Here is a 12,660-nt window from a genome sequence, read left to right on the forward strand (position 1 = left end):
TTCTTTTGCTTCAAGTTGGTGGGTTAACTAGGAAAAATTGTTGTAGGTTATCCAAGAATTATCACATGAAGACATCCAAAGCCAAGTCAAGCCTTTATCTGAAATTGCAGGAAATCCAGTGCCAAGACCTGATGTCACACTATCCAAGTATTTATGGCCTTGAAGTTGTTTTGAATTACTTTTTTAAACTCCTGGTTTCAGTATGCTGAGCAGTTAACTTTGTCTTTGCCTTCATCCTCAGGCAAAGCTGCTTTATTACTCTGGTTTTAAAATAATAGCAGCAAGGCCTTTGGTTTGATGGGGAGAATATATCTAGGGCAATGTCCTTATATTCCTGCCTTTAGGAAATGAGAGAAAATTGTATCTGTAAATTTAAATTATAAAACTTGTCCTTAATTTTACACTGGCCCACTGTGTTTAAAAGTCCTCACAAATGGCTTCTGGAAGAAAACGTGATTACCCAACATCCAGACTTGAAGGACTTACAGCCTGTAGTTCCAACTTAAAGTATTGAGAGCATCCTATATGCACATGAAATGACTACTCCTAACTGGTAGTGTGATTATATTTGAAGTTTGAAAGGCGTGAGTCTCTAATTTTTAGTTATTCCACATAGGCAACAAACTACATTAGGGAAATGTGTTAAATACTGTTTTTTAAAAATTACCGAGATTTAAAGAATGGTTGTTTTAACCACTTACTGTAAGCATATTGTTCTTTAACATAATTTTAACACTTTGGAAACACTACAGATCTGTCTTCCCAATTTAGCTTTTCCTCTCCTACATTTGATAAAGTACGTATTTATGAAGATTGTCACTTATTCCTGGTTTATGAGAAATAATATTCTACAATTTCCAATTGAATAATTAGTCAAACCTGAGTTAGGTTAACATTTAAAAGCATTCTCTCTCAGGTACGTAAATACATGAGAAAGTGACTCATTTCACTAATTCGGTGTGTAATTAGTAAACAGCCAGAACCCACAGTCAAACATTTCCTTGGTTCTATCTTCTTTAAAGGGCTAAACTGTTAAGTAGGTTGTGCCAACGTCCACCCTTGAATGTAGAATTTGTGCCATTCTGGCAGGTAGATAATCTTATTAGCTAGCTGAGGCTGTAACTTGCCTTTTAAACTCACTAAAAGTTATCAAATGGCTCTCTTACACCATAACGTCTTTTTAAAATGAGGTACTTTATGAATCAAAATGCTAAAATGACTAAGCAAGAACATTTCCCTAAAGCTTTCAAAGGACAGCCTATTTGTCTAAGCAGAGTTGTGTTCGTATTAGCTGAAAGACCTGCTGTTTTAAAAGTACGCATTTTGATGGTCTCAAAACACTTTCAAAGTAAAATGCTATCACAGTATTACTAAATCTGTTCCACTTATATAAATAAGTATCAGAGCTAATTTAGTTTGAACTTGGATTCTTTTAATAGGCTCAAAATGAGTGCCACACAGGGTTTTTATTCACAGGCTTGAATGAGAATTGAAGAAATTCTGACAAGTTTAATACCCATCTGTGATTAAGTCTGGCAAAATACAGGTCATTGAAACAGACATTTTAATTGAGTTTTATAAAACTATACAAATCTTCCAAGTGATCATAAACCAGTTTCTCATTACAGGTACTAAGCAAAAGTCACACAATTACACTTTTAAGATTACAGTGTTTAATGTTTATCAAGATACATTTCTACAGGTAGCAGGATAACAGATGAGTTAATGGGCTTCAGACTACATCCAAGGGAATGTTTATTGGGCGATCCCAATTACACCACAAGCCAGACGACTTCCAGCGTTTCCTGTCTTTTTACTTTCTTCATTTCCACCTTGGCCCAAGTCATCTGCTTTTTCATGGACCTGTAAAAAATTTTAAGAAGATAACTTTGGGCTGTCAAGTAATCACTACCTCCTCCCAACAATACCCAAAAGATGTTTAAGAACCTCATAATATTAGAAAAATAACATTAATCCTAGTAGATATACTAATTGTAGTTTAAAAGTGAAAACTACTATTCAAAGCTTTTTCTTGGTGTTGCAAAGACATTACCTTTAAACATTAGGTAAACATTAGGTTGCTATCTCTAAATGAAATACTAAAAACCCAAATAACTATGTTGTAGACCACCACACACTACCCTTAGTCCTCCATGATAAGTTACAGTAACTTTAGTTCAGCAGTCACTCTTACTTTGGCAATTTTTTTAATTGCTTTGGAAAAAAAGGAAAACGAAAGTAACGCTCAAAATTTCACACCAAATGAATGATAGGCCTATAAATAAGATATAATCCTAAAAAACCTTAATACTTTAGCAACAGTTTGAATTTTGTTCAACAAACCTTCGTAAACGAGTTTTCTGCTTTGCAACTATGGCTGAAGAAAACCTTAAAAATAAAAGGGTTAACTGAATGGAAGTGACTAATGAGTGTTAATGCCCTCAAAGGGAGGTAACAGAGAGCCAGTCTACTTGGTGTTTTGCATGAACCAGATGCAGTTCCCCAGAATAACTTGGGGCAACAGCTTCCCACAAGTTAAACAAGTCATGATAACCTGCAGTCCTGAATGAACATGAATACTGAAGTCCATTCCAGGTTTTAAACTTAACAAAATGTTCTGTTTAACAAGTGAGAAACCCAATCCTGGCAAGAAAATCTGGCCATTTTAAAACTAAAGACTACTCTGTTTTCCAAACTCAGATCTAACATGGTCAAACGTAACCTTTTTACTGCATCTTAGCAGAACAGTGTTCTTAACTGACCTAGATAAAATAATTTTCACCATAATTGTCCAATAAAATTGCTTTTCTAATTTGAACTGCAAGTACAATTTATCTGGATCTTTAGAAACCATGACTAACAATCACCAAGTGAAAAGATACATGACTGTATGTTAGAAGTTTTATGTGTATCCTTTTATGAAAACTCACCACCAATGTGCGGCCAATGATGGAATGGTCTCCTGAGAGGGAGATCACAGAATCTTCAAAAGACACGTTGGCCACACCGTCCTTGCCAGCAGTCACATTGCCCAGGTCTCCAACATGCCTCATAATGAAAAAGCATCAGATGGATTAGGGCTGACTCCACTAAACAGCAAGGTAGTTCATGAGCTAAATTAAAACTCGACTGAGTAAACACAAATTTGCAAACAACTAGCTAGGCATTCTAAACACAGCTCTTCAAGCAAGGCTTCAAGTCTACAAACTCATGCTCTGGGAAGAAAGATGGGAGTGCACCTCATTTCAGAAGTACCAAAGGGTAAACTCTCAGTTACTGAGTTCTCCCGGTTAATTATTGGCATAGCTAACAAAGCTATGTCCCAAGGCCTCTGATATAAAAATCTTGTCCTTAGATTTAGTATTTTCCCGAAAGGCTTTCAGAAAACATACACATACAAATGGAGTCTCGACTAGTTTTCATTATCAATTTTTTTTTATCTACAGACGCTTCCTATGTTTCACGATGATTGATTCTGCTAGTGGTTGACATGACATTTGTACTCATGACATTTCCTGTATTAGTTCCCCTTTGGCACCTGTATTAGTTCAATATTCAATAAATGCTACAAAACCAAATCGTTTTAAGTGTCCCCATTTGTCAATTCCTTTAAGCCCAGGAAGTAAAAGCATTCCAGCATTTGGGAGCCGGGGTTTAGATGAGTCAGCAAGTTCAAAAACAAAGATGGGGGAGAACACGGAATTATCTTAGCACATATTTACAAGTAGTATACCATATGAACTCCAGAAAAAGCTATCGCCATTATTACAAGAGTTAAGCATCTTGTTACCTCTCTTCATCCTTTGGCCCACCATGTTGTCTGGATAGAGGATTAAAGTGAGGACCTGCACTGGTACAGCCTATTTACAAGAAAAAGGAAAAAGAAAAGCTAAATTATGAATTAAAGTTCCCAAATACATTCTAAAAAGAAACACTGCTAAAACTTTCCATGGAGAGAGCAGTGACCTGCATCACAACTACTGGGATAAGCAACACCTTGGTACAGGCACGGTGAGAAGGGAAGAGAAACAAGTCTATGGCCGGGCATGGTGGCTAACACCTGGAATCCCAGCATTTTGGGAAGCTGAGGTGGGTGGATCATCTGAGGTCAGGAGTCATGGCAAAACCCTGTCTCTACTGAAAAAATACAAAAATTAGCTAGGCGTGGTGGTGCGCACTTGTAGTCCCAGCTACTTGATAGGCAGAGGCAGGAGAATCGCCTGAACCTAGGAGGCAGAGATTGCAGTAAGCTGAGATTGCACCACTGTACTCCAGCCTAGGCAACAGAGCAAGGCTCCGTCTCAAAAAAACAAAAAAAACAAGTCGTAAAGTTAACACCCTTCTCTGGGCTTCGGCTTCTTCACTGTACAATAAGGGACCTGACTGATCTTCAACAATTTTTCTATTATTAAAATCTCATGGTTAAGATCCAAATTTGTGAGAATGTAGTATACTTGAACTACAAAAAACTCATCTCCCCAGCAACATACTGCCAAGCAGTTCTACCTGTGCCCTTTACTTGGTGCAGGCAGAATATTCAACAGCATTTTATGTGCAAGGGCCAAGGTTGCTGCCTTACACAACTCCAGGGGGCGGCATTCCAACTGTACCCTGTGCAGAAGGTGCTCCTGTGCGCCAGGGGATGACATTCACAGAGCACAACCTCGACAGCACAGGAGGCCCTTTCGTAACACGGCTGTCTTCAGCAGTCCTCTCACCCCCAGGAGTCCCACACAGGGAGAAAGGCAGGCAAGTGACAGGAAGCAGCAGCGCAATCACCTCCCAAACCAGAGGCGGTAAGCCAAAAAGCAACTTGGGGAATTTCAGCAATTACAGAAACGGATCAAATCTGATCACTACAAATCACTATTTGAAACTAAATTAGCAAGATGAATAAAGTTAATTTAAGAAGAAACCTATAAACAAAAAATTCAGATTACTCAAATATGGCAAAAGACCACTAAATGCAATTTAACTCATAAACTTTTGTTAACTTGCTACCAATCCCAAATTAAGAAAATAAAACTTGGCAGTTTCTCTGAACCTACTCAGGTTCAGGGGCTGCCTGATTTTTTAAAAATACTAAAAAAAAAAAAATTTTTAAGCATATTCCAAAGTACCAATGATTCTCTGCATTCCATCTCCAGGTTGTATCATACTTTTGTCCCACTATGGAGCCTGTGTTTGCGGTGTGGAGCTACTCTTACATGACATTATGCAAACGAATGCAGCCCCTTTGCTTGAGGCACGCACCCTCAACCCCCAGCTCAAACACTGGGATCATTACAAAAGTTAAGAACCCCAGTTATTTCCTATTGCCTTCTTTAAAAAACACCTTCTTCTGGCTGGGCACGGTGGCTCATGCCTGTATCCCAACACTTTGGGAAGCCGAGATGGGCGGATCACGAGGTCAGGAGATCAAGACCATCTTGGCTAACACAGTGAAACCCCATCTCTACTAAAAACACAAAAAAATTAGCCAGGCATGGTGGCGGGCGCCTGTAGTCCCAGCTACTCAGAAGGCTGAGGCAGGAGAATGGCGTGACCCGGGAGGCAGAGCTTGCAGCGAGCCAAGATGGCCCCACTGCACTCCAGCCTGGACGACAGAGTAAGATTTGTCTCCAAAAAAAAAATCCTCTTCTACAATGATGCCGTAAGACAAAAAACATCAACTCTTTCCCTTTCTTTTCCACACCTAGGTGACAAAGACCAGTTTTGTGGCTAATCTTAAGGTTGATCTTCAAAGTTATTTTAACTCTTTTTTTTTTTTTTTGGTTTCTAAAGATACACTACACCAAATCTTAAGACAAAGGGCACTGGGCGTTAAGAAGCAGGTCCACCCCAGTCTTCACAATCTAGTGCAGTTACTTTGCTTCTTGTGTATACTCTGCTGGCGTTATTACAAAAACCAAGATATGGTCCTAGTTTCTGCAATTTTAGCACAGTGTTTATACAATAAAGTTGACCTCTTTTTTAAAAGAAAAGTTGAGGGTTTTGCCAGGCACAGTGGCTCACACCTGCAATCCCAGCACTTTGGGAGGTGGAGGAGGATAAACCACTTGAGCCCAGCAGTTCAAGACTAGCCTGGACAACATGGAACCCCACAGCTAGAAAACAATTAGCCAGGCGTGGTGGCGTATGCCTGTAGTCCCAGCTACAGGCCAAGGCATGAGGATCACTGGAGCCTGGGAGGTCGAGGCTAATGTGAGCCGTGATCGCACAGCACCACTGCACTCCAGTCTGGGTGACAGAGCAACACCCTGTCTCAAAAACAAAAACAAGTTGAGGGGTTTTAACATTTAGGGGCTACTCTACTGTTTTATCTAACTAGGTTGAACAAGTAAGGGTCATCAGCACGGCACAACACGCACCTTGTGTATTATCTCCAAACTGATGAACATGGAATCCATGCAGGCCTTCAGTCAATCCTGTAATGCTTCCCCACACCTTCACTGGTCCGTTACTTTCCTTTAATCAAAGAAAAGTGCAAAGTTGGAGAGAGTTTCTGAACAAAGAAAACGGCTGATTTACCTTTACCCCTCACAGTAAAGTAAAAAGAAGCCAGACTTGGGAGTGGAAAAATCTGTATCCAAATCCCAGGCCGACCACTTTCTAGCCAGTGAACCTCCAGCAAGCTGCTTAACTGCTCTAGGCCTGTGTCCTCAAAAGGGAGATGGCAATCTTGTTCCCACACTCAATGCACAAGCGCCCTGTGGCCAGGCTTCGTGATTAAAAAGCACCAAATAGAGTGGTAAGCAAAGTGAGTACCTACACGTCAGTTAGATACTTCACAGGGTTTGACTATCACAGTAAATATGTAATATAAGTACCTATTTAGTAAACACCTGAATAGGTCATATTTGTACATGTTGAATATACATGTACATGTAAACCTTTTTGGTTTGAGACGGAGTCTCGCTCTGTAGCCCAAGCTGGAGGGCAGTGGCGCGATCTCGGCTCACTGCAAGCTCCGCCTCCTGGGTTCACACCATTCTCCTGCCTCAGCCTTTTCAACCCAAAAGGTGTATGTCTCATCATACACTCTTTAGCCCCTTGCTTCTTCTCCATATAGACCCTCTTCCATACAGCATACACACTTTAAAAAAAAAAGAAAAAGGCACCCTGGAAACGTCCAACAGGCTACCCTAGGACCCTGCTCTCCACTCCCCACTCAGTGAGTGTTTTTAAGTTTCCATTACAGGTTTTTTTTTTTTTTGAGATGGAGTCTAGCTCTGTCGCCCAGGCTGAAGAGCAGTGGCATGATCTCGGCTCACTGCAAGCTTCGCCTCCCAGGTTCATGCCATTCTCCTGCCTCAGCCTCCTGAGTAGCTGGGACTACAGGCGCCAACCACCACCACGCCCAGTTAATTTTTTGTATTTTTAGCAGAGACGGGGTTTCACTGTGTTAGCCAGGATGGTCTCGATCTCATGACCTCGTGATCCACCCCTTCGGCCTCCCAAACTTCTGGGATTACAGGCGTGAGCCACCGCGCCCGGCTATCATAGGTATTTTTAATTAGCAGTCAGGAAATATCCTATTCCACTGCCCTCAGGAGAGGACTGATTCTAGTCTAACCAGAGGTACTACTGTTTTCTGAAATCTTTTCAAGCACTGAAACCTAGATAACCTTTCCACTCTACCAAAAAGCAAGCAAGCAGTATCACCGTTCAGGTAATGGTGACAGGTAATGGTGCTCCGTGGCTACATACAGAAATCAAGGACGTTACGAGTAGATCTCAGGACTAAAATAAACACAGCATCCACACCACACCGTCATACATGTTAGTGTCTCTTGTTTTTAGCTTGGTTTTCAAATAGGGACAACAGTTAAGGGGCATTAACCCTTAAGACGTGACTTTCCACTGGAAAATACCACTGCTCAAACGAAGGATTCTGGCAATTGCGGCCTTTTAAAATTCTTTTCTTTTTGAGAATAGATACTGTGACTCTTCTACAACCTCTAATTTTGGAAAAACTCAAATGTGAAAGTTGTCCCTCAAATACGCTGTGTTATCAAGAGCACAGGGCCAAAAAGAGCAGGTTCTTTCAAACCTCCATTTAACGGGTAATACATTGGGAACATGTAAGTAGCTGTGCTTAGGTACAACCCTACAGGGACCAGGCTGTGAACTCAAGTGAGTAACACAGGCCTGGAAAGCTCCAGCAGTACTGTCCTGGGCTAATGAAGGCTCAGTATAAAGAGATCTCCAACAATTCTTCAAGAGAAGCTAGGAATACTGGATTAGGTGAAAAATTCTGATTTGTAAAAAACTAGCAATGAGTCCAAGATTTTAAACACGGAATAGGCCACGCCAGGTAGTTTATAGCCAATTTATTATCTCTGCATATCTGGAAAGCTGGAATGCTCCACTATCCAAGGCTCTTTCTCAAGTACAACTGGCACCAACCAAAACGAAGTCAGGCGCTTAAAAGAAGGAACTATGCACGCTGCTCAGGGAAGGCGGAAAATGACAAAAACCTGGGTTCATGCATGGATTCTCAAAGGCCAGGGAGAAGGAATTCCACAGAGGCGTCTCAAGACTAGTACTGGTGGCCCGGCGCGGTGGCTCACGCCTGTAATCCCAGCACTTTGGGAAGCCGAGGCGGGTGGATCACAAGGTCAAGAGATCGTGACCATCCTGGCCAACATGGTGAAACCCGGTCTCTACTAAAATACAAAAAATTAGCTGGGCGTGGCGGCACGCGCCTGTAATCCCAGCTATCCGTGAGGCTGAGGCAGGAGAACTGCTTGAACCCAGGAAGCGGAGGCTGCAGTGAGCCGAGATCGTGCCACTGCACCCCAGCCTGGGCAACAGAGCGAGACTCGGTCTCAAAAACAAAACACAACACTAGTACTAGTGAACTACGTGGGGAGAAGTAAAGAGGGACAAAACGAAGTCTGACAAATGAAACAGCAAAATGGAGTCAAATGCCAAAGAACCTTTTCCAGAAAATCTGGAGACGTATTAAAGAGAAAAGCTAAACTCGTATCTCTCTCATATACATTTCAGACACTTGCACAGACTAACTGTTCCTGTCCTCTCACCTTTCTGTAAACTCATTTAAAGACTGAATCTCATTCATATAATAAATATTCTCTCACGACTTTTAAGCCGAGTACGAGACAATTTTCCACCAGTTGGTAACTTCACTAAGGCTCTGGGGACAGTGTTATCACAAGCACCTTCCTTGCAGCACGTTTTGCAATTTTACTGATAATAGTTATGAAAATATTTCTGTACATTTTACAAGAGTCGTTCAGAAGTTTGTCTCTGACCATCTTAGCAACCTGCCTACTGGCAGAGCAATTTTAAAGCCACTTCACAGAAAATTTGGCTTAGGAAATGCTCCGACAAGAGTTATTAAGTACCAACTCGGTGTAATGGAAACTTCAGGTCTTCCTCAAACAACAGTCCTCAATCATAGGCGCACATCAAAATCACCTTTGGAAACTTAAAAATCAGCAATAATCACCTGCGCTAGGACAGGTTTTGATGTAACTGGTCTGAGGTTGGGCTCTGGTGTATTTTTAGTAAGATCTTCAAATAAGCTAATTGTGCACCCAAAGTTAAGAATCATTGCCCTCGAAAATCCCCAAAACGGTCAGTTAAACCTCTGGCTCTCGGAGCTTAGGAGGAGGAAAAGGATCTCTGTCCAAGGCTACCTTCTCTGCCCTTGCAGCCCAACCATATGACCTAGAACAGAGGCCAGCAAACTCCTGCAAAGTGTCATACAAACGGTCTCTGTTGCGTATTTTTGTTTACCAAAGCCTTTTAAAAATATAAAAACCATACTTAGCCTTAGAGCTGTACAAAAGGGGAGACTCCCTGACCCAGAGCGCTGAAGCCGGAACGCGGAGAGGGATGCTAAGACACCAGGCGGGCCCAGGCGCAGTCGCCATCCCCGGGCCGGGCCTGTCACTGCGCCACTCGGTGTCCGCGGGACCCTCAGGAACGAGAACACAGCCAAGCAAGGGAGGAGCACAGCTGCTCCAAGCTCCACAACGGAGCCCGCGGCGGCGGCGGCCCACGGACCCCGGAAGGCAGCACGCCCACGCCCGCCCCCGGGGCAATCCCTCCCCGCGCTCCCGCCACGCGCAGGCCCAGCCCCGCGGCGGCCTCGGTCCCACACCCCGCACCCGGGCCCGCCCGATGACTCAGCACTTAGCGGGCACCGCACCGCTGGGGTCAAAGGCACCGACCGGGCGGCACGGGCCGAAGCCGGGCGCGGGACCAGGGCGGTCCCGAGGCCTGGCGGGCGACCCGTTCCTAGCACAGGTGCGCGGGGCGACGAGCGGGCGGGAGCGGCCTCGCAAACAAGCCTCCGCCCCGGCCCTTGCCTTCTGCTCGAAATTGATGGTGCCCTGCACTGGGCTGTCGCCCTTCAACACGCACACGGCCTTCATCGCCATGACTTGCTAGGCCACGCCGGGGTCCTGCTTCCGAGTATTGCGAGACAAACTCCCAAGCCTGCAGGAGACTACGCCGCAAAGCGGGACCACGGGGCCGCGACTACTTTATAGGCCGGACCTCCGCGCCCCGCCCACTCTGGCCCCAAACCACTCACAGCGCACGCGCTCAGCCCCCCCAACCCCCCCTCCCGCGGCAGCCTCGGGACTCGAGTGGCAGGAAATGACTGGGGGCGGGGCCAAGGGGCCGCGTGCGCCGCAGACTCCCCCCGCCCGGCAGCCGGGAAAGGTCCAGAACCCCGAAATGTGGAAAAAACGCAGCCTTTTTTTCACGGGGGCGTGGCCCGACGGTTGCAGGACGCGAAATTGGCAAAATGATGTAAACAAGGTACGCCTTGAAAATCTGAAGTCACTTTGTCTAGAAATGTCGTTAGTTATGACTGACTTTAGCCACAGCGTCTCATTTGTTACTCAGAAATTAGGACGCCCCAAGATGGACGCTTTTGTAGTTTTCTTTTTTTTTTTTGTCTTATTTTTTAATTTTCTGAGGTTGTAGAAAGTCGCTGCACCTCAATCCCCGGCCTCACCTTTTCTTCCCCTGCAATTGTTTTAGTCCTTAGCACGGAGTTTCTTATTTGGTTGGCAGAATTCGGTATTCTTTTTATATTTTTCCTGTTTGGCAACGCTGCAACCCTACAGATAACCAAAACGGCAACTAGTTAGCTTCTAGGCATCTCCTGCGTTTTTGTCTGGCTCTAAGGCCACAACACTCAAGGAGGGTAGAAAGGTGAAATAATTTATGATGTCTCCATACAACAGGAATGATAAATATGACTTACCTTTCAAGGGAAATATTTCAAAAACATATGATGAAATGAGAAAATAATACAAACTACTTTTGTCCGGGGTGAAGGGGTTGTTTATTTGATTTTTGAGACAGGGTCTTGCTCTGTCACCCAGGCTGGAGTGCAGTTTCGCGATCATAGCTCACTGCAGCCTCGACCTCCTGGGTTCAAAAGTCATCCTCCTGCCTCAGCCTCCCAAGTACCTGGGACCACAGGCATGTGCCACCACACCTGGCTGATTTTTGTATTTTGGGTAGAGATGGGGTTTTACTATGTTGCCCAGGCTGGTTTCAAACTCCTGAGCTCAAGCTAGCCATCTGCCCACCTCGGCCTCCCAAAGTGCTGGAATTACAGACATGAGCCACCAAGTCCAGCCTAGTATTTCGTATTGAGCATGGCAAAATACTGAGACTTAATTCAAGTCCAGCGTGAAACAACAGTAGAAGCTATTCCAGCCTCGTTTGGAGTACACTACTATTTATTTATTTACTTATTCATTATTTATGTTATTTAGACCCTCAGACTCTAATGCATCCTCTATCAGAGAAAACACAATTCACATTTTTTTATCATCCTCTAGGAAATATACATATTTGCAGTTTTGCGTGTTGTATTTAGTAGTAGTTTCCAGAGAATTCGTATATTCTAAACGGTTGCATAAACAGTGCAAATGCTGGCCAAACGGCCTTTGCCCAAGGCTGAAGTTTCTCTGGGTTCCAGGAAGTTCGGCAGATTTCAGTTCATTGTAAACTTGCCAAGGGAGCTGCCCACAGACACAAGAGAGCTGCCTTGGGACATTGAATTACTTTTCTTTTGAGACGGTCTAATGATGCCTGGGTGGTGCCTTTCTAGGACGGTCCTGACACCTGAACAGGGGGTGCCAGGCCCTGGGCCCCATACTTTACAGGGCCTGTTCTGTCCCTCTTCTGGCATCATCTCCCATGGAGAAAAGAATGTGTTGAAGCCAAGAAGATGCTCCCATACTTTACAGGGCCTGTTCTGTCCCTCTTCTGGCATCATCTCCCATGGAGAAAAGAATGTGTCGAAGCCAAAAAGATGCTCCCACCAAGAACATCATCTCTCCTAGAACAGGGGTAAGAAATTTAACTCTGTGATATTTAAGAGTATTTGTGTCTTCCTAATGCAGGGCATCGAATCTGGGCACTATGGACATTTTGGGCCAGACAATTCTTTGCTGTGGAGTCTGTCCTGTACACAATAGGATGTTTAGTAGAATCCCTAGCCCCTACTCACTAGATGCCAGTAATACCCTGTCCCTCCCTGCCGGGCTGGGATAACCAAAAATAATTCCAGACATTGCCAAATCACGCCCAGTTAAGAATCACTGTTTGTATTTATTTATTTATTTATTTATTTATTTATTTATTTATTTATTTATTTATTTA

The 12,660-nt window shown here is 43.7% G+C and overlaps 1 protein-coding gene across 3 annotated transcripts; it reads right to left on the minus strand.

Moving 5' to 3' along the window:
• Positions 1 to 1,410: 1,410 nt before the first annotated feature.
• SOD1 (superoxide dismutase 1, soluble) lies at positions 1,411 to 10,585 on the minus strand. Of its 3 annotated transcripts, none has more exons than XM_011954978.1 (5): positions 10,341 to 10,585; positions 6,372 to 6,468; positions 3,791 to 3,860; positions 2,931 to 3,048; positions 1,411 to 1,863 (listed from the first exon to the last, which is right to left on the minus strand). In XM_011954978.1, the coding sequence occupies exons 1-5, from the start codon at positions 10,410 to 10,412 to the stop codon at positions 1,756 to 1,758; spliced, it is 465 nt and encodes a 154-aa protein (XP_011810368.1). In that variant the 5' UTR covers positions 10,413 to 10,585; the 3' UTR covers positions 1,411 to 1,755. The 3 variants fall into 3 exon arrangements, with proteins under 3 accessions (XP_011810368.1, XP_011810367.1, XP_011810369.1); XM_011954977.1 differs by having other exon boundaries at positions 10,335 to 10,485; XM_011954979.1 differs by having other exon boundaries at positions 1,416 to 1,863; positions 2,934 to 3,048.
• Positions 10,586 to 12,660: the final 2,075 nt, after the last annotated feature.

This window comes from Colobus angolensis, unplaced genomic scaffold (genome assembly GCF_000951035.1).
Source record: "Colobus angolensis palliatus isolate OR3802 unplaced genomic scaffold, Cang.pa_1.0 Scaffold390, whole genome shotgun sequence".
Classification (NCBI taxonomy): Eukaryota; Metazoa; Chordata; class Mammalia; order Primates; family Cercopithecidae; genus Colobus; species Colobus angolensis.

Bases quoted from the DNA above. Each gene is read 5' to 3' on its own strand.
- SOD1 (XM_011954977.1), bottom strand. From the start codon at position 10,412: ATGGCGATGAAGGCCGTGTGCGTGTTGAAGGGCGACAGCCCAGTGCAG. The intron at 3,861-6,371 runs GTGCGTGTTGTG...TCTTGTAAATAG, and splicing joins GTTTGGAGATAATACACAAG to GCTGTACCAGTGCAGGTCCT. The intron at 1,864-2,930 runs GTGAGTTTTCAT...AATTTTTTACAG, and splicing joins TCATTGGCCGCACATTGGTG to GTCCATGAAAAAGCAGATGA.